Genomic DNA, 20,864 nt, shown 5'->3' on the forward strand with positions numbered 1-20,864 from the left:
TCCCATTCAGTTTCCCAAAAAGGCAAGAACCTTAGAGTGGCCTACTACTCTTCTCACATACAAAACAGATTCAAAGGGCCTAGCCCGCAACTCCATCCCTCATTAAGATTTTGGCTTTGCTATTTTTCCAGAAGGGATGGAATTGGGGCGGGGGGGAGGGGTGTGTGTCTGTGGATTGGTATCCTGCAGAAAAAGCCTCAGTTGTCTTCATGCAGTCCACTGCCCCCTTTTTTTTTCTAAACATGTCTTCTTCTAAAGCTTTTCTTCGTAGTACACTTTTTATGGATTGAGCCATATTCTGGATGTAGTCTTTGTCCAGCGCTTGGGTTTTGAATCAGTTCTTCATTAAAGCGAACCTTCTCGGTTCATCGTATTATTCTCCATAAAGGTCTCAGTGAATCATATGGGAGACACCGTATATTCTTGTGAAAGCATCCCTGGCCTACGGTTCCACAAGCAATTCATTTTAAACCGACAATAAGAGTAGAAGAATCACAGCGGATCAGCTCCACATACCCAGACTCAGCTCCTCAACCTATTATGAGAAGGGACATGTTTCAGAACAAAGTCAAGATTCCTTGCAACACCTGTTCAGACCCTCTACATAAGTCTGTGGGGAAAAGAGTGTCAAGAGGAATTTTCTTTCTGATGCCCAAAGTCAGATGTTTAGCAGTAATTGGTCAGAAGAAGAATATTTAGAGAAAAAGAAACAAAAGATGGTGTCTCCTCCTCGACTCAGTGTGTCCAAACTGACTGAAGGTACTGGCCGGAATGCTCTTTAAAGCAATCTTCCTCTAGATCAGTGGTTCTCAACCTTTTTAATGCCGTGACCCCCCCAAACTGGTCATAAGTCAAGGACTACCCAACCGGTCGTAAGTCGAGGACTACCCAACCAGTCGTAAGTTGAGGACTTTCCCTGCCCGGGAGCGCCACGCATGCAGAAGGGGACTTTTGGTGGGTTCAGCAGGGCAGAGACAGCCTGGACAATTCCTATTGGCTTTTGAAAGCCAATAGAATTAGACTCTATTCAAGAGAGTCTATTCTATTGGCTTTCAAAAGCCAATAGAATAAAAGGCAGTAGCACAGCTAAGGAAAAGGGGGAAAAAATGGCGGACTGCGTTGCTTGGCGACCCCTGTGAAATGGTCGTTCGACCCCAAATGGGTTCGCGACCCACAGGTTGAGAACCGCTGCTCTAGATTAAGGGATGATGCTACGTACTGTAGAGTAATGATTGTGGGTGAGTGTTCTTTTAAAAACATATTTCTAAAAAAGTCAAGTGTGATTCTGATGGATACTTAAAAGTATATGATTACACAAATACAGCTATCAAAAAGCCAAGATTGATTTCATTTCCAAGACGCTAACAGCACGCTTGTCATTTAATGTGTGAAATGTGATCCCAACTAGTATACATTTACTATCTTAATACACATTGCACACCCACTTCTTGTTCTGAAGCAGACAAAGTTTACTGAGTACTTACCCAAACTGCGACAGCTCTCACCATCAGACTCCAGCATCCATCCTTCATAGCAAGAGCACTTCACGTTGTACTTGAACTGCTCACACTTTTGACTGCACTTGAGATGCTTGGCACAGTAGCTTTGGATCTGGCAGGTCTTGTTATCAGCACCAAGCTCCATTCCTAGAGGGCATGAGCAGGCAATGCCCTCTCCTGGTGCTACCGCACAGTCGTGGCTGCAGCCCCCGTTGCCCAAAGAGCAAAGATCTGGATGAGGTCAGAAACGGCACAGAAAATGATTGGGAGAAAATTCAAGCTACTGGCTCAAACTGTCCACCAATAATTACCAAACAAGTTCCCTCCCATTTCCTATCGCAGGAAATCAGCTCCATACCACAAACACGCTTCCCATCAGGTTCACTATTACAACTAATCTTTGGATCCAATTTCTCAGTCCTCCAATTAATTAACTGATGTTTTTGAATACCATGTACGAAAGCGAATCACCTGAAATTTGCTACCATGAGGATGGACTAAGCATCTTCCACTGTACATTTGTAAGCAGGAACTTAGTTAACAATCTGTGGTCCAAAAGTTGTTTTCTACTGCTCAATCTGCAGCATCAATAGCCTCATTTTGTAATGAGAGCAATAGTCTTGAACTTTCTAACTCATTAAACTGCATAATATCCAAACAATTCACGCACTGTCTACTAGCAAGATTTTTTAGGCCTCTATATTAGCTTTATCTATGATGTTTGCCTTGTTTTTTCAATTAAATTAAAACAATATCTGTATTTATTTACGTTCATACGTTAGACATAAAGCAAACAAGGCCTATCCAACATTTACATCTCTTGCAATATATTTTTGTGGCAATCACTTTTCACAAATCAGATGAACAAGAAGTCCTTATCTTAGGAAAAATGGATATTAACTTCTCAACAGTCTTTAAAACATGCAAAGGCCTAGAGTTATATTTACCAGGAAATTTTGGGAGCTATACTCCCAATTTCCTGAGAGGACAGTGGGTTGTAAAAGTTTATTTAGAGAAAGGACAATATTGACATAAGACAGAATAATTTGTTCCTTGCCCGACACTCACCACACAGTTGCCCTTCATCAGAACCGTCCCCGCAGTCATCATTTCCATCACACAGCTTCTCAGGGGGGAGGCAGATAGATGTTGTATTGGCACATGTGTGGGAGGGTGGTTTGCACACCAAAGCCTCACAATTCTCTTCATCAGAATTGTCCTCACAATCATTGTCTCCATCGCATACCCAAGCTTTGCTGATACACCGTGCTAGAAAAAAGTCGAGACACAATTAAGAACCCACTTAATCTTTTCAATATATAATATAATCTTTAAAATTCCTAAGAAACACAAATGGGAAAGCTGGAGAAAGAAAATCTGTAATTCCTCTAAAGGAATACTGGGGAGGAGAGGCAGTGCCTTGTTCTCTTTTTGAAGATCCCCAACTAGGCTCCTTTAAGTCACAAAGCAGTGATCAGGAAAATCAGGGAAGAAAAAGAGTATAAAATAAAAAGTCAGGAGCAAATCCAGCTGTAATCTTCACAATTTCTCAAGCAGCAATGTATTGTTTTCTTACATTCCACTTCTCCATGCTTCTGGGAAGAATAAGCACACTGAAAAAGCCTCTCAGGCCTACAGATTTCTGTTTATCTGGATCAGTAAAAGATTCTAAGGGCCAAGGAATAAAGAAGATCATATACATCAGCTATTGTTTGAGCTGTATTGCATTCTACAAAGAAGTCAACTGATGTGTCTATGGAGATTCTCAGTCATCCAGGTCATGGCTATCCCAAAAGTGCTTTTTCAAGAGGCAAGTGGACTTTCTTGTTTTTCCTTGAAGATGCTTCGCTTCTCATCCAAGAAACTTCTTCAGCTCAGACTAGTTGGTTGGGAATGGAAGTATTTAGATTCCTTGTGGACAGCTGGTCTCTCTCTAAAAGAATGCAAATGACCAGCTGAGTCAGAGCTGAAGAAGCTTCTTGGACGAGAAGCAAAATGTCTTCAAAGAAAAACAAGAAACTCCAGCTGGGACAACTGGCGTGTGGTTTTTGTATGTCAAGTGACCTGTGTGCTGTGCATGTTTGGGTATGCACACAATTACCCTTGTTCATGGATAGTATTGCAGTAATTATGATGATACAAAACAATATAAGCTTTGAAGAACATGAAGAGTACATAGATCATGCTAGACTTTTTATTTAAAGATGAGAAATGCGTAGCTCGTTGATTCATTATTTAGCAGACCTGAACAGCAGACCTACGCATATTTCTTTAATAGCAAAAAAAAAAGGGGGGGGGGAGGGATAGAGGAAAATATCTTGAGTGTAGACAAATATTGCTCTTCCAATAAAGGAGAACATTTGTATTCATTTCGACATTCAGGGTTGAAACGAAGGATCGTTGGTATCCTCTGAGCTCGGTTGCTTTCTTGCAGACATTTCATTACCCAAACTAGGTAACATCATCAGTGCTAGCAAGAAAACAACCAAGCTCAGAGCACCAAAACCCCTTCAGTTATTTAGATCTTCTTCATTCACAACTGAGATAATGAGACCCAGTGCCTGTGCAAATTACTATGAGCCACACAAACAACTTGGGCCAAGTTTCAGTTTACTGCATTTTTATCTCCACTTTTTTTAAACACACAGTTACTGCCATAATAAATATGTGTGAGGGTAAATGGCTGAAAGATAATTTTATACTGGGTAATACAGAATTTCAACACAGTCCAGTACGCAGAAGGTGACATCTGGGACATTCTGTTGATGTTTATAATTAAAAATTATCCAAATCTATTAGATGGGCAAAAAAATTTGGATATAATATAGAATTGGAGAAATGGGAAAAATATGGGAAATAAACATAAATTTGACTATGTCAGAAGCATTCAAGGAAAACCAGTTGAAGATGTTTTACAGACGGCATCTTCCACCAGCAAAGCTTGCCAAGATGTTCCAAAACAATTCGCCAACATGTTGGAAATGTAAAAAGGTACATGGAACATATTATCATTTATGGTGGACATGCCCAGTTGCGAAAAAATACTGGACTAAAATAAGAAGATGGATCGAAGAAATAATAGACCAACCTATAGACTGGAAACCAGAGATCTTCTTGCTGGGTATTTTAAACAGAAAATATAGTAAAGAAATATGGTACTTAATTCTACATATAACAACGGCAGAAAGAATAGCATACCACAGTTCTGGAAAAATGAGAATATACCATCAGAGGAAGAAGTGATAAGAAAAATCCTGGACTGTGCTGAGATGGACAAATTAACAAAAGAGATAAAAGAAAAGGAAGACACAGAGTACTATCTAATATGGAACAAGTGGTACGGCTGGTTGGAGACTAGAAATAATAGAGGAGAATAAATGTGGAAAGGTCAAAAGTGGAAAATGTATGTATAATAATGTATAGTAATAATAATATGTATTATTCTTAGTATGAAGTATAGTATGAAGGAAGAAAAATGCAAATAAGAAACAACGGGGCAACAAGGACAAATATTCTAAAGAATAAGGGGGGGAATGTAAATAATAGAAAATTACCACTACGAAATTGTTGTTAAAAAAAAAGGGAGGAGTATACACTGTGTGTGTATGTGTGTTATGTTTTGTTTTGTTGGTTTAAAAAAATAAAAAATAAATAAAAAAAATTATCCAAATCTGTAATATTTCATGAAATCTGCCGCAATTTTAGAAGCCAATGCCAAAATCTTATGTCATATCGCTACTCTCAAGTGACCTCTCTTCTAATTTAGATTTACTCATGCTCATACCAGATCAACAAATGGCTATTGTTTGGAAAGGCTGCTATTCGTTACACCACGCTTATTTTTAATAAGCACTGGATACAACTGAATTTTTCTATTAAAGTGGTTTAGATGTGCACAATAATGTAGTTGCGTTTTCCACCTCATCTCTATAACACAATGCAATTTACCAGAATCCTTGCAGCCAAACTTCACATTTGGATCACAGACATGAGTGACACCCTCACAGTTCTTCTCATCACTAGAGTCCATACAGTCAGTGTCACCATCACAGTGCCAGCGCATGGGAATGCAGAGTGCGTCCAGTCGGCATTGGAACTCATCTATATGGCAGCCTCCAGGTGGGCGGGTTGCTGCAGGGGGAATAAATGAGGTAGCATGTTAATTGGGGCAGTACTAATGACTAGGGCTGGACGTACTGAAGCACTGTTAAATGGGCAAGGGGGGAAAAAAGACCTAGTATGACAGATCAGGGGAGAGATGCTCTTATCAAACTGCAAATGGTTTTCAGGCATGCCATGTTAATTTTCATCACCTTTTGGACTCATGCAGGAAACCACACATTAGCCTCGGTTTGTATGTAATTTGAAGGCACACATCATTAGCATCTGACCTTTATTCTTTATCATGATCAGATTACCCTGATTGCCATGGAATTAACTAGTACCTCCATTTCCTCATAGGAAAGATGGATCCGTTGGAATGATCTGTCCCAGATGCTAAATGGATCTTTTGGTTTCCAGAGGGCATGTGGGAGTTTCCCCAAGGACACCCTAGGGCAGTGTTTCTCAACCTTGACAATTTTAAGGCATGTGGACTTCAACTCCCAGAATTCCACAGCCAGCAATGCTTCAACTTGCTGGCTGTGGAATTCTGGGAGTTGAAGTCCACATGCCTTAAAATTGTCAAAGTTGAGAAACACTGCCCTAGGCTGTCCTACTGAAGCTTTAGTTACATCTTAGAATATGGAGGTTGCTACAACCTTGGACAGGACTATGCCTGAGCAGCCTCTCCCCTTCATTGATCCAGAATTGATCCAAGCCACTCTGGGAAGTGAAACCATGGAGGAGGCATCTTGAGCATCATTGTTAGAAAACAAGGAACAAGTCTGACTGAACACGGAGGCATCAATATCAATATAAGTGCTGAAGCAGCAATGTTTACCTGCTTTTACTGCATGTTATTAATTTTGGTTTTTCATCTTACTATTCTGGACATCTGTAAGCCACAAAGAATCTGACAAGATTTGAGTCTGTAGTTTGAGATCATTCTCAAATGCTCACTTCAGCAGCTGGCTTTTATAATCTGTAGACCAGAGATCTTAAGGCAGGGGCCTGCAGCCCCTTCTTTATGGAATGGCTTTCCTCCACCTTAGTTGCAGCGTTTTAAAACGGCTTTCAAAACCCACCAGTTTTAAATAATTTTGAATTTACATGTTTCACCTGGCTGAGAAATTATTAGTGCTCTATTCTTCTGGCTCTCAAGCCAGTTTTTATACTGGATGAATTGTATGCGATATATCTCTAATTTTATTTAAATAATATATTCCCCTTTGCAGTTTCTGATAAAGTAATAATATATAATGCAAACAATGATTATTTAAATGAGCTGCTGGGAGTGGGTGCCATATAAATTTAATACATTATTATTAATTTTAGTAATTGAAGTCATTTGTTTCCAGGTTGATGTTTTTATTTGTTAAGGTTGTTTTTCATTTCAGATCCTGTCTTTCACTGAGGAATTCACAGCTGGTACTCTGTGTTCCCTCTTTTTAATTTTTCTCTCAATAATCAGGTTTTGCAATGGGCTGGATTGAAAGAGAATGATTAAGCCATGGTTGGGACTTGGGTCTCCCAGGTATTGGCACAGAGGTGGGGAATTTCGGCCCTTTTATGACTTGTGGACTTCAACTCCCAGAATTCCTGAGCCAGCCATGCTCAGAAATTCTGGGAATTGGTCCACAAGTCATAAAGGGACCATCATTAACCACCTCTATATTAGCACAATAGTTCTACCACCACATGACATCCTATTTCTAACAAAGAGGCTATAAAAACACCAAAATCTGCAGGTCCTTTACTCTGTCCTTGGGAAATACAGCAAACTCTTTCTCCTGATGATTTAATCCAAAAATGACACAACAATTCCGAACCAACATCCGTCACCAGGAGAAGAAAGGATTTCCTGGTACGTAAGTGGGTTTATGAGGCCCAGTGCTGCAAATTTTTAAATAATATCTAGCATTCTGTATCAATGAAAAATAATTCAAACTTCACATGTGCTATAGACGAAATGTTTCATTCTAAAGGAGATATTCTCCTACAGATCTTCTACTGAAAAGCTGCAACTAACCTTGAATTGTTTTTGTTCATTGAACGTTACTTTAAGAACAAGCCTATTTTTTAACTTTTACCTTACTTCTACACATTTTAATGAAAAATACAGATTACAAAACCCACAAATAATGTATTCAAAATGAAAAAAAAGAGAAATTTTTCAAACGGAATAATATACAGAAAGTTTTTATGGACCAGGGTGTTTTGCTCAGCACAGCTCAAGCGTAGTATTTTATTTTTCCAGGGCAGATGTTAGATGTTGCTGGTGCTTTATTTTTCCAGGGCAGATATTAGAAGTTGCTGGTGCCACACAGAAGCAATTCCAAACCTCCCCTATTCTCACCCAGATTGGTGCAGTTGGCATGAGTCTCATCGCTGTAGTCTCCGCAGTCATTGTCCCCATCGCAGGTCCAATGGACAGGAATGCAGCGCCCGCTGTTGCATTTGAACTGGTTGCTGGAGCAGGAATGGCTGCAGCCAGCTTCATCACTGTTGTCCCCGCAGTCGTTGTCTGGAAACAAGAAGTGGAGGAGAAGGGCAGTCTACTGGGTTCTGGGGAGCAAACACAACCCTTCCATGCATTTCCCCCATTCCCCTTCTGAGCTAGATGCAGACTTCCTTTCGCTGATTGGCAGCTAGAAAGTCTAGAAGGCAGCAATGCATCCACTGTCTCAGGTTATCCCAATTTCCCCAAGCCTGCATAAATGGCACCCTTCTAGCCCATGCATATTCTAGCCAAACATGCTTATGCACTTCCCCAAGAGCTTTTACCACTAAAGAAGCCACTAAACGATAGTAACAGCAACAAGAATAGCAACAAAATTTATAAAAAAAAAACACAGAAACTGCATAGATCATCCCATGCACCATGGGGGAAGGGGAGTGGGTGAAGTGAAAGGAATCATATTATCATGATTATGACATTATTGGATTCCAGGATCAATGGAAGTGTGTATTTCTTAAAATTCAAAACAATGCCCATACATACATATGTATGCATCTCTGCATATGTTAGCACCTGCACTATCTTGATCTAGGATTTTCTTCTTTATAGGAAACGTCTGCTTCTAAGTAAGAATAGGCACCGATAGAGAAAATAATTTATGACTCATTTATTTAGCATTTAGCTATTTATGGCCAAGCATGGTGATGAATCAAGTTATTACTGATTATCCACACATTGTTGGATTTTATTTTGCCTGTAGCAAGGCCAGTGAACAAGACTGCTCCTACTGCTAAAATTTCCCTTGGTTTTGGCAACTTGCATTGCTCTTGAACTTACTGGACCTTTTCCAAGCTCTACAGCCCAGGGAGATATTCAAAAGAAGCATTCTTTCGTACTCAGTTAGCTTTATCAGCACATCTAATCTGATGCACTGTTGTTTAGAATACAATGGAAGCCATGAAATAGCAATAGCAATAGCACTTAGAATTATATACACTTCATAGTGCTTTCCAGCCCTAAGTGGTTTACAGAGTCAGCATATTGCCCCCAACAATCTGTGTCCTCATTTTACCAACCTCAGAAGGATGAAAAGCTGAGTCAATCTTAAAATGGTCAGGATTGAACTCCTGGCAGTGGGCAGAGTTAGCCTGCAATACTTCTTTCTAACCACTCCTTCTAAGCAAAGATATTTCAAATCACACATCCCCAAATCACAAGAGAACCTTCCCACAACTTGTTTTAGGAAGTTCTGAATTTGCATAGGCTTCCTTGCTGAGAAGCAAGGGACATTGAATAAATAGAAGAACAGCATATGTGTCTGGCTCAGGACTTCCTTCAGGACTTCCTTTTAAGTTAGTGAACTCTTTGGACCATAAGGCAAAGAGCAGCAACATTATCTGATGGCCTATAAAATATGGGAAATGATAAGTACCAATGTGACAAGCAAGCGCCAGAATAATCTTCCTGACTACCTAATGAGATTTATCAATGCCCAAACCTCCCCCAAACAAAGACAGGAAGTGCTAAGTCTTTGCAGGGACTGAAACTGCAAAAGTGACAGCTTTGGGGAGGGAGTCAAGGAGTACAGGAGGGGTGAGGTGCATGTTGATCTATGCACTAACCGTTGCCTTTTGGACAATTCTTTTCGTCAGAGCCATCCCCACAATCCTTTTCTGAAACACAGAAACCAACCAGAAAAGACAGGAAAGTGGGCATGGTGAACACATGTGCACCCACCCAATCAACACACACAAACAAAAAGAAAACAGGAAACTAGAAATCAAATATGAAAATGGAGACAAATTAGCATCCAAAGGATAGAACATGCAGAGGGGAAAGGAGGAAGATCATGAAGAGAGAGTTGTGTCAAACACAGAAAGGGAATGAGACAGAATCCATACACCTATTTTATCCTCAACAGGAGAAAAGAGATCAGGAGGGTAACCTACATTACTCTCCTGAAAGATGCGCTAAATTCTTTCTTTAATTTTCAGCTTCTACTTCAAAATCAGAATTGAAAGTTGGCTACATCAAACCATGTAAATGTGCTCAAGTCTGATTTGTGCAAAATGAGTACATCGAGTCATACAAACCAGTAATCTAAAATAAATTCTTAATCTAGTCAGATTCATGACTCACATTTCATCAAAATGATAGCTGATCATTAATATACAATCTAAACCTCCGTGGAAGGCAAACAGGCATCTTTTTTTTAACTTATAAAAATGTAATGGAGAAAGAAACACAGCCATGTATGTTTCCTCCTCTAAAAGAAAGTTTAAAAATAACAACAATAACAAAAGAACTAGCAGCAATTCAACAGCCAATTTAATACTAGAAAAAGATGGCTTCCATCTCGCTAGCATTTTGGTGGAAAATTACAGGCATTTTTCTTTCCCCATTTCAGGGTAAAGGTTTGTAGTTGCATGATTGAGTGCTACCATCCACACAGTATCAAGAGAAAACAATCATGTACTTTTCTCTTGATGTTCAAATCCTCCAAATGCAGGAGACCTTCTTAAGTGGACAGCAGCCAAAAGCAAAATTTCCTACTTACCTGCAATTTGGTAAAGAATTATCTAGGCAACATTTTGCTATTTAATTCTGTACCTGCCCTTAAACTCCAAGCTTAAGACAAATTCCACCGACTAGCTTTCCTCAAGGAAGGTGTGGAAGGATGTGGAGGCATCTAATCTTCACTTTCATTAGCCCAGATCTTTTGACAGGATGTTCTAAGTCCCTGACATTTTTGGACAGGTTTTGTGATTACACAATGTGATTAACAAGCCAAAGAGATCTTGAAGTAAGCCACATTCAAAGGGCTTGCCTGCTAAGCTTCCAGTGGGCCAAACAACATTTGACTTTCCAACCTAAGGAATACGTTGTACTTTGGGATGAGACAAGTATCTGCATACTCACCCCTAACAGAAAGGCTAGAATGGTATAGTTAAGATGATCTCAAGTCAAGATGTGAAGCTTGCTGCTTGCATTACAGGTAATCCCCCAGGTACAAACATTTATTTAGCCAATTTTCACAAGAACGAATTTATTCTGAAATTCAAAACTGCGACCAAAAAGAGGCCTCTGTAACCATGTGACTTGGATTCAGTTACTGCTGCAGCGTCAGCCATTTTTAACTCTGTGACTTGCCTGGACATTCAGGGTTACGACATTTCCTAAAGCTGGCAGGGTTTTGTTTTTTGTTTTTGGTCCCTGATCACCTGGCCAAACAATATCAGGTGATTTTTGCAGCCGGCACCAAGTTTGTTTTTGGGGGTTTTTTTGGGTGCCGTGTGGAGGATCTGCTGCTGTCTAACCTTGAAGACTGGAGCACTAGAATTGCTTCTGTTAGTACTATATTTTAAAATATTCTTTTTTGTTACTCTATGTACTGTAGTTTATTTGTAAGCACTTTGGGAACTCCGCTCTGCTTCTTTTTAAGTATTGTACTCTGCGAACTATTGTATTTGTAAGTACAGTACTTTGCAAAGATAGTTTGTTTGCATTTGCCTTGAAATGCTTGTAGAAATAAGTGCTAGCCAGCATCTAGACCAAGCATTCTATAACGTTACATTTCCTTGCTTTTATGTTGGAGACTAGTGTATATTACTGTAATTTGTAAGTTTTAAATTTAAATTGCCTCCAGAGGTTGTGGGTGCCCCATCACTGGAAGCTTTTAAGAAGAGACTGGATGGGCATTTATCAGAAATACTCTTGTGAAAGCAGTGGGTTAGACTAGATGACCTCAAGGTCCCTTCCATCTCTGCTACTGTTGCAAGCAGAGAGTTCTGTAAATCCCATCCCTATCTACCTCTGGGTAACCGGTAAGAGACTCTTAAGCACATCATGTGATGTGTTGCCACGTATTGTGACTTTTTTTCCATTGCCGGCATGGCCGGGCTGGCAGTTTGACACTCCTATTCTTAAGCTAATTAGTGACAAGCTTTTTTTAAAAAAAAAACCAAGCAACTGCAACCAGAGAATTCTGTAAACTTCCCCCCTCCCCGGGCAGCTGAAGATGTTTGAGCTGATTAGCAACAAGTGGATTTAGAAAAAAAAAAAAAAAGCAACTGCAATAGCTGTGAGCCTGCTTGGAGGCAATTTAATTCCTGGGCCAAAGGCTGCACCCGAAACAGCTGATAGGCAGCCGGTGATGGCAACAATCAATTAACAAATTGGAGGAAATTACATAAACTTTGTTCATTTCACAACCCATTTGATTCAATTAATGAATTTGATTTTAAAAATGTGTAAAATTGAGTCCGAGTCATTGGATGAATTTTTATTTTTTGACTTACCACGACCCTAATGGGCAGGCTCCATTAGGTTCATACCTCAAGGACTACCTGTACTTCCCTCTAGATCAGACATGTCAAACTTGCGACGTCACGTGATGTCGCGCAACGTATCGGAGCTTTTTCACCATTGCCGGCAATAGGGTGGGCGCGGCTCCGGTATAATGAAACCAGCCTGCGGGCCTGCAGTTTGACACCCCTGCTCTAGATGGGGATCTCTGGGAGATGTAGGGAAGAGGTCAATGAACCCCAGATATGATAAAGGGCCAGCTACTCTTATACAGAAAAAGATGAAGAAGGCAGCATGTTAAAGCAAACATTATCATGCAGAGATGAGAAAGACAGAAAACATAATTCCAAGCCCATCTTTTCTATAGAATCTGCAGTTCAGCTTTACAGACTCTTTGTTTCTGACCTTACCATTCCAGCCGACACAGAAGGACACTGCATGCAGTATAAGCTTACCATTGTCACATCTCCAATTGATATTGATGCAGCGGCCATTGTGGCAAGTAAACTGGGTCAGAGGGAAACAAGTCGGGTAGGCTACAAAGAGAAATAAGAACATTTGCAGGATGTATTGTGCATCCAGGAAGCTCTGCTGTATCAAATGGATGAAATTGTTGTGGTATCACAAGAGGTAAAGTGGGGGATAGGGAGTTTTCAGGGAGATGAGGGTTTCACTGGGTCTTCAAATGGCATTTAGAGGTCTGTGCTCCAGAAGGTGTGTGGAAGTATTGTAATAACAGCTCTAAATATCCCCACATATTTAATAATCAGTCCCTTCCAAATTTCTATCACATTAAAACTAATTTTTGGTAATTTTTTTCATGCTCCTTAGTTCCAGGTAGGCTCTCTCTTTTATGAGCCTCTTCTTGTCCTACCTTCAGGTGCTTTGGAAAATAAGTCAGCCCTCTCATTTCTGTAACTGCCCCTGAAGTACTGGAAGACACCTATCCTGTTACCTCTAATCCTTCTCTTCGCTAGATTAGGTATACCTAATTCCTTTAACCATTCATTGTACAGTTTAGTCTCCAGAACCTTTATCATCCTTGTTGCTTTTTTTCTGCACTCTTTCTAGGGTCTCAGCATCTTTTTTGTTTCATGGCAACCAGAACTAGATGCAATATTCCAAGTGTGGTGACCACTAGTGCAGTATAGAATGGTACTATCGCTTCTCGTGACCTTGATACCGTCCCTCTATAGATGCAACCTCAGACAGCATTGGCTTTTTTGGCAGCTGCAGCTCACTACTGGCTCATACCTAAATGGAGGTCCACTAGGACACCTGGATCCCTCTCACAGTTACTATTATTGAGACAGGTACTGCCTATTCTATACCCATGCATTCATTTTTTCTGCCTAAGTGGAGGACCCTACTTTTTCTCAACACTGAACTGCATTTTATTGGATAGTGCCGCTGACTCTAGTCTGTCAAGATCCTGCTCAATCTTGAGTCTATCTTTCAAAATCTTAGCAATTCCACTCAGCTTGGGGTCGTCTGCTAGTTTGATGAGCTTCTCCTCTATCCCTTCATTTAGATCAGATATTGAAAAGCACCAGATCCAAGACAGAACCTTGAGGTACCCCTCTGCATGCTTCTCTCCTTGTAGATGTAGTTCCATTGATGGCCACACGCTGAGTGTGGTTGATCAGCCAATCCCCACATTGTTCTATTTTGACAAGAAATAAGCTATGGTCTAGTTTGTTAAATGTGTTGTGAAGTCTAGGTATACTATGTCGACAGCATTTCCTTAATCCACTAATTTAGTCACTTTATCAAAAAGGCAATAAGGTTTATTTGGCATGATTTGTTTTAACAAACTCATAATGAGTTCTATTAATTCTTGCTTATTTCTAGCTGCTCACAAATCTGTTGCTTGATTAGTTTTTCTAGGATGTTCCCAGGTATGGATAGAAACAAATACGCATTTGTGTTTAGATATTTAATTATGTCTGCTTGAAATGTGTGTGAAAGAGGCAGATACAGTTTTAGAGCCTTGTATAACATATAGTTCTACTTTTTAGAAATAAAAAGTAAACACATGAAAGAATCCACAGCCTTTCTAATGTACATTTCTCTCAGACCATATGGCTGGAGATTATGTACTATAATTGTAACTATGGTTATAATAATAACTCTGTTATTACAACAAAGCACTAGTAGATTGTGAATATCCATTCACTTAGCAATACATTTACAAATGTAATACATCAGAATCCGTTTCCTCACTCACCACATGATGCTGATTCATCAGAGCGATCCCCACAATCATCATCCAAGTCACAGGTCCAAGAGTTAGGGATGCAACGGCCACTGGCACAGGAGAACTGGTTGGTGGGACACGTACGAGCTGGGGAGGAGGCAAATGGCAGTGAATAACAGGAGAAATATTACAAACAAAATTACACGCCTTCTTGAATCATTCTAATGGTGGATAGAAAAATGTCCAGTGATAAATATCATATATACAGAAATAGTTAAACAGGTCCAATACAGACCTGTTCAGCACCATATTCAAATACATGCTTTGCAAATGTGCAGAAACTACCCAGAATTTTGAGAACTGGAGTTCCACCATATCTTGAAAGTTGGAGAAGACTGATCTACAGGTTCACTTAGATAGCAAAGCAATTAGTAATAGCACTTAGACTGATATATTGCTTCACAGTGCTTTACAGCCCTCTCTAAGCAGTTTACAGAGTCAGCATATTGCCCCCAATAATCTGGGTCCTCATTTTTACCGACCTTGGAAGGATGGAAAGCTGAGGAAGAAAGGATGGAAGGCTGAGTCAACCATGAGCCAATGAGATTTGAACTGCTGGCAATTGGCAGTCAGCAGAATTAGCCTGCAATACTGCATTCTAACCACTACGTCATGACAGCTCTTACTCGCACAGTTATGTAATGAGGGTCAAATGAAGAACAGCTATCTAGTTAATTAGATGGATAACAAACGATCATTACCAGAGCATGTGGAATTAGATTCATCTTCATTGTTGCCGCAATCATTATCCCCATCACATAGCCAGCGGTTGGGGATGCAACGATTATTCTCACATTTGAAGCGGTCTGAAGGGCATGTGTGCTGATCTGCAGAATGTAAAAGCAAGGAAGGCATCTTAGGACATCACACAATGAGATCCTTCTTTCCTTCTATGTGTATGACAGTAATGTGAACTTAGGACCAAAGAGCCTCCTCCCTTGGAATAGGTAAGAATCGTGAGGCTTTGGGCAAAATTCAGATGAGTTTTCCAATTGTGGCAATGCCAAATTCAGAGATTTTATGGGAAATCTATCTGAGGTCTTCTTCCTATAATAGTACTATTATTTTCACAAAGTTTTCCAAGTTTTTTGTTGAGATTGATTTTGATTGATAAGACTAAGAAATGCTTTACTAGAAGCACTAGAAAAGTCCATACTACTATGGACGTGCAGCTGTTTGGATTTAAAGTGAAAAAGGTGCTTCAGCTCCAGCATGCATGCGCTTCCTGTACTTGTCAATCATAAAAAATAGCTGTATTTTTTCTTGGTCTCACATGCACCTTTTCTGCTTCACATTCCTAGAAATCATTTATTCAGTATGACATATGCATATTCCATGTCAACATAAGGAATATCTATAACTAGGAATCCAATTTTGGGGAATAAAAAATTTATTTATATTTTCCCAATCTACGATGTTTTCTAAAAAGCTGTCTTATACAACAATTATACATTCAATTAGTCAATTTAAGCCAGAGCATTAGAGGCTCTGAAAGATCTCAAGAAAAATGAATGTTAACCATCAGTTACTAGACTTCTGTAGAATAGAAGGCGAGGACTGAATCTTTATAGTCAAACTGTATTTTTCTAACTGGGTCCTTTGTTTTTATTTGTTTCAGGAAAAAAGGCAACAAAAGGAACAGGGAAGGGCAGAGATGCTCTTGGGAGTATTACAAGCATCCTTTTACATTCCTATGCTGTTGATTTTGACTTACCTTAAAATTAACGTTCAACTTCTCAACCTACTACATTCAATACCAAACAAAAAATATGGTGCTTTCACTGTAATCTAATGTATTAGATTTCATGGTGTCTGCTTCTGTAGATATAAATGTGATGATGTCTTCTAGTATAGAGGTACCCAATCCCTGGACCAGAACCCATTATTATGTTCAGAGCCAGGCCATGAAATCAGCGGGCGAGCACATATAACTCCACTTGAACAAGTGGCGGGTGCTTCCACTTGCACAAGAAGGTCCAGTCACACAAATGCAGCTGCACACGCTCACACACACGAACCTACCACTCACACAAAACCATCCCCTTCCCCCACCACACCCCCAGGCCAGGCCACCAAGCCGGAAAGGTTGGGGGCCACTATTCTAGTAGAATTTTGTACGTTGAGTACAACCCCTTTTCACCTTTGGAGTTCTCTATCATTTGAAAGTGCTCTGGATTCACCATACTGCCTCATGCAAAATACACCTAGTTATGCTAGCCTAGGGATGCTTGATCCCATGTATCTCATGAGAGGATGGGAATGGTCAGGAAGAACCCTGATGCCCCTCAAGCAAATACATACGGCAGAGTTCAGGTGCCTCATCACTGTTGTCCAGGCAGTCATTGTCCCCATCACATTTCCATCGCTCCTGTATACATCGACTATTCTTGCAAGCAAATTCCCCAGGCTGGCATTGTGGAGGTGGAACGTAAGATGGATTGGCTAGACAAGAAAGAACAAGGGAAGAGTGGTGTTTTAATAAGGAAGAGACATCCTCAGAGCTGAACCAGCCCCTCCTCTCAGATACTTCAGTTCTGAGGTAATCTGCACCTATGGATGAACAGTGACTGGAAAATTAAGTATCCTTGCTGCCATTCACTATAAACCAGGAGTCCCCAACCCCGAGTCCATAGACCGGTACTGGGCCGCAGCATGCCAGCAACCGGGCCGCACAAACAAGCAAAGCCCCATCCACAGGATGCAGGCAGCAGACAAAACTATGCTCCCTCCGGTCCGCGGGAAAAATCTCTCCACATAACTGGTCCCTAGTGCTCAAAAGGTTGGGGACCTCTGCTATAAACCCATTTCTCTCTTCCAGACCATCCTTCTGAAGTATCAGGGTGAAATCCTCACCCCATCTGGGTGTGGGTAAATATAGAAAGAGAAACAAAACAAAAACTTTGGTAGTCTATAGCCCAGCCAAACTGAAGTGGGTAATAAAAAGCAACTAGTTGATTTCACCAAAAATGTAATAAAAGTGCCAAAAGAAAGTAAGGTTCTCTACGCACACAACACACACTTCTAACTATAGCCAAACAATGCAATTCCCAGCCTAATCTGAGGTAATCCTCTCAGTTGGACTCTAGCCAACTTTTTCCTAAAGACCCAACCTCTTCCGGTCCAAAATGATTCTTTTTAAAAACAAAAATCTTTTATTTTTGTTTGTTTTGGTTCTTGGGGGTCAGGTGATAACCTCTGGGCAGATAAGGCTGGCTTGTTCTTTCAAAGGCCAGCTGCTCCCCACTACAAGTGGGCATGGAGATTTGGAATGGAGATGACTTTTTTTAGGACAAATGAAGGGTTAACTACAGCAGTATTGGCAATGTATGAAGGAGTAGATTTGAACTATTTTTGCCCACCACAGTCCCAATCTGATTTCTGAACTGGAATAAGAGCTCTGGTAACAGGAAGGTAATAGGAAGCTCTTGAGAGACTCTCCAAGTGGGGAGATGGGATTGTTATGTACCAGAAACCCCAAAATACATGCAATGGTAATACTCCACCCCAAGACTCCAACTTCCAGACCTTGCATAAAACCGGGAGGCTGTGAGTTCTAGTCTTGCCTGAGGCATATTGGACCAGTCACTCTCTCGCTCCAAGCTACCTCACAGATGGTTGTTGTGGAAGGAAAAGAGTATTAGATATGTTGTCTGTCTTGAGTTATTTATAAAAATAATAAAGATGGGATAAAATCTCACCCTCCCCCAGAATTAGTAATTTCAACATGCAAAGATCGTATTAGTGATGAACATGTACAGATTGTATATGTAAAAACAAATCACGAGTTTCTGTATCCCAGTTTGAGAATGTGTATGTTCTTAAAATAGTTGCTTCATGAAATACCACTGCCACCATGATGTCATACAGAAAGAGTTGTTTGCTTTTACATCTATATAAAGTAAATTCAGGCATCACAAAAAGTATTGTACCCCAAGAGAAGGCAGGGATTATGTATGACTGATGGAAAACTGACCACCCCTGCTACATCTGCACAACCTTCCATAAGAATCAAAACCCTGCAACATTTTGCATAGACAGCAATTTGCACAGAATTTCCTACTTTATATTCAAATTATTTGCACAGATGTTTAGAAGGTAAAACGATAGGTAGGAAGCAGAAATGCTTAGTGATGCAGAAGCAGCTTCTAGTACTGGACATCAAGTTGGATGGTTTTCAAGATTCCTTCCAACTGTTACATTTTAAGATTTACTTACTTTAATAGCCTCTTTTGTTAGTGGAAATAGAGCTACAAGCTTGTTGGCAGGTCCTTAACAACGTAAATAGCTACCACTCCTAAATATTTAAAGAATGAGTAGACAACATCTGAAGAATTGGGGTCCATAACTCAACTAATTGGAAGCCAAAGGAAGCCATCTGCATATAAGGTGGCTCCAGAGACCTCCTGCTCCCATCTCCATTCTTATTTTTTTTTAAAAAAAAAAAAACACTCTCCTACACTTTCAAAATTTGGCTCTTCTACTGTCCATTTCAGAAGCATGGAATTCAGGGCACCATAAGCAGGGTGCTGGGGTCATGTGCACTCTTCAGATTTACCCCATTTTTTAATCAGCAGTTTGGGATACAGAAATTACGCAAAGGAACTTTTTCTGTTGGAGGAAGAGGCAGCGATGGAAAAAAAAAGCTTCATTTATGTGGAGGTTGTATTGCAAAGTATCACAGCAGGAACAGGGGGGAAAATGTGATCACTTGATTTAGAAATCCCAATAAAGTCTGATATTTCAAATAAAGTAAAAAAACAACAACAACACAAAACCATTCTTTCCAGTTCTGCTGACACACACAAAAATAAATTCACAGATTACATTTGACTATTATTAGTACCCCATGCTTTCTGTAAAACTATGAACAAGGGTGGATAACTTCTTCCAATGAAATGGATATATTCATCAAATAAATATATTCCCCAGTTTCATTTGTGGAAAGCTGCAAATTGTGGAGTAATGGCTTCATCACCAATGTCAGTCAGGTCACATACTATTGCTGTCAAGAGCACTGGAGGCTCCAGTACTGAAGAATTCAAAGCACCTGTAGTCTGACTCCAAGAAGGTCTTAATAAAATGATACGGCCTATTAAAGTCCAGAATTCTCTTGAAGAATGCTCAGCTCCTGGCATTCTCTTATCTCCTTTCACATTTACTGAATTATTACATGGATTGTTACCTTGACAAGTGACAGAATCTGGTCCCAAAATCTGGTCTTCTGCACAGGCACAACGTCTGCCACTTGGGATAGCCAAGCAAAGACTGCTGCAGCCTCCATTGTTCACTCGGCAACTGTTAGAGCCAACTAAAAAAATTGACAAGAGGAAGCAATGAGAGAAAAACTGCCCAAGACCCGCCAAAAGCAGGGGTAAAAGAAAAGGCCTAGAAGGTTCTTGTGCAATCCAATTCAAGTAAAAGAGATCAGGAAAAAGCACTGGAAGAGCAAAACAGGGTTAATAATTTCCAAAAGAGATAAATATTGTAGTCTTTTGCAGCAACCAGCCTGACCAACTCAAAGAGGAGCTTAAAAACTAATAAATTCCATTTTCCGCCTAAACTTCACAATGCTGGAGTCACAGCTAAGTCTTTGATTTTAATCACAACATGCCGGGACCTGTCCTTCTTGGCATTCCTCCTCCTAGCCACCAGAAAATAAAAGTGCATTTAGTTCAACAAATACAGGTAGTCCTCGAATTACAACCACAATTGAGCCAAAAATGTATGCCACTAAACAAGGCAGTTATTAGCTGAACTTTGTCCCATTTTGCAACCTTTCTTGCCACAGTTGTTAAGCGAATCACTGCAGTTGTTAAATTAGTAACACTGTTGTTAAGTAAATCTGGCTCTCCCCATTGACTGCTTGTCAGAAGATTGCATAAGGGGATCACGTGACCCCCAAGGCACTGCAACGGTCATAAATACGAATCAGTTGCCAGGCATGACAACTGATTACATGACCCTGGGGATGCTGCAACGGTCATAGGTGTGAAAAATGGTCATAAGTCACTTTTTCAGTGCCATTGTAACTTCAAATGGTCACTAAATGAACTGTGGTAAGCGAGGACTACTTGTACTACATGTATAGAATGGCTAGAGGGGGGTTATTTTGCACCAGGAAAGGAAGAAATATCTGTTTTTATCTTTTTTTCTCTCAACTGGCTACTTCTGGAGCCTTCCTTTGGCTTCTTTATACTTTGCTGTGCTCTCGCAATTAGCAAATTCAGACTGACTTTTCTCAGCC

At 40.2% G+C, this 20,864-nt stretch overlaps 1 protein-coding gene across 1 annotated transcript in view; it reads right to left on the reverse strand.

Annotated features, from left to right (window-relative positions):
* LOC120318289 (low-density lipoprotein receptor-related protein 1-like) overlaps positions 1–20,864 on the reverse strand; it is a gene marked incomplete at its 3' end in the record, with an annotated part of 251,793 nt that overhangs the window by 33,279 nt on the left and 197,650 nt on the right. The window contains exons 16-24 of the mRNA XM_039365706.1: positions 19,803–19,928; positions 16,922–17,062; positions 15,322–15,447; positions 14,591–14,707; positions 12,819–12,899; positions 7,957–8,124; positions 5,448–5,630; positions 2,568–2,768; positions 1,485–1,730 (exon numbers count right to left, since the gene is read on the reverse strand). Of these exons, the coding sequence (XP_039221640.1) occupies positions 1,485–1,730; positions 2,568–2,768; positions 5,448–5,630; positions 7,957–8,124; positions 12,819–12,899; positions 14,591–14,707; positions 15,322–15,447; positions 16,922–17,062; positions 19,803–19,928 (1,389 nt within the window). The remainder of the gene's footprint in view (positions 1–1,484; positions 1,731–2,567; positions 2,769–5,447; positions 5,631–7,956; positions 8,125–12,818; positions 12,900–14,590; positions 14,708–15,321; positions 15,448–16,921; positions 17,063–19,802; positions 19,929–20,864) is intronic.

The sequence above is a fragment of the Crotalus tigris genome, unplaced genomic scaffold (assembly GCF_016545835.1).
Source record: "Crotalus tigris isolate CLP2741 ecotype Arizona unplaced genomic scaffold, ASM1654583v1 scf7180000020166.501630, whole genome shotgun sequence".
Taxonomy (NCBI): Eukaryota; Metazoa; Chordata; class Lepidosauria; order Squamata; family Viperidae; genus Crotalus; species Crotalus tigris.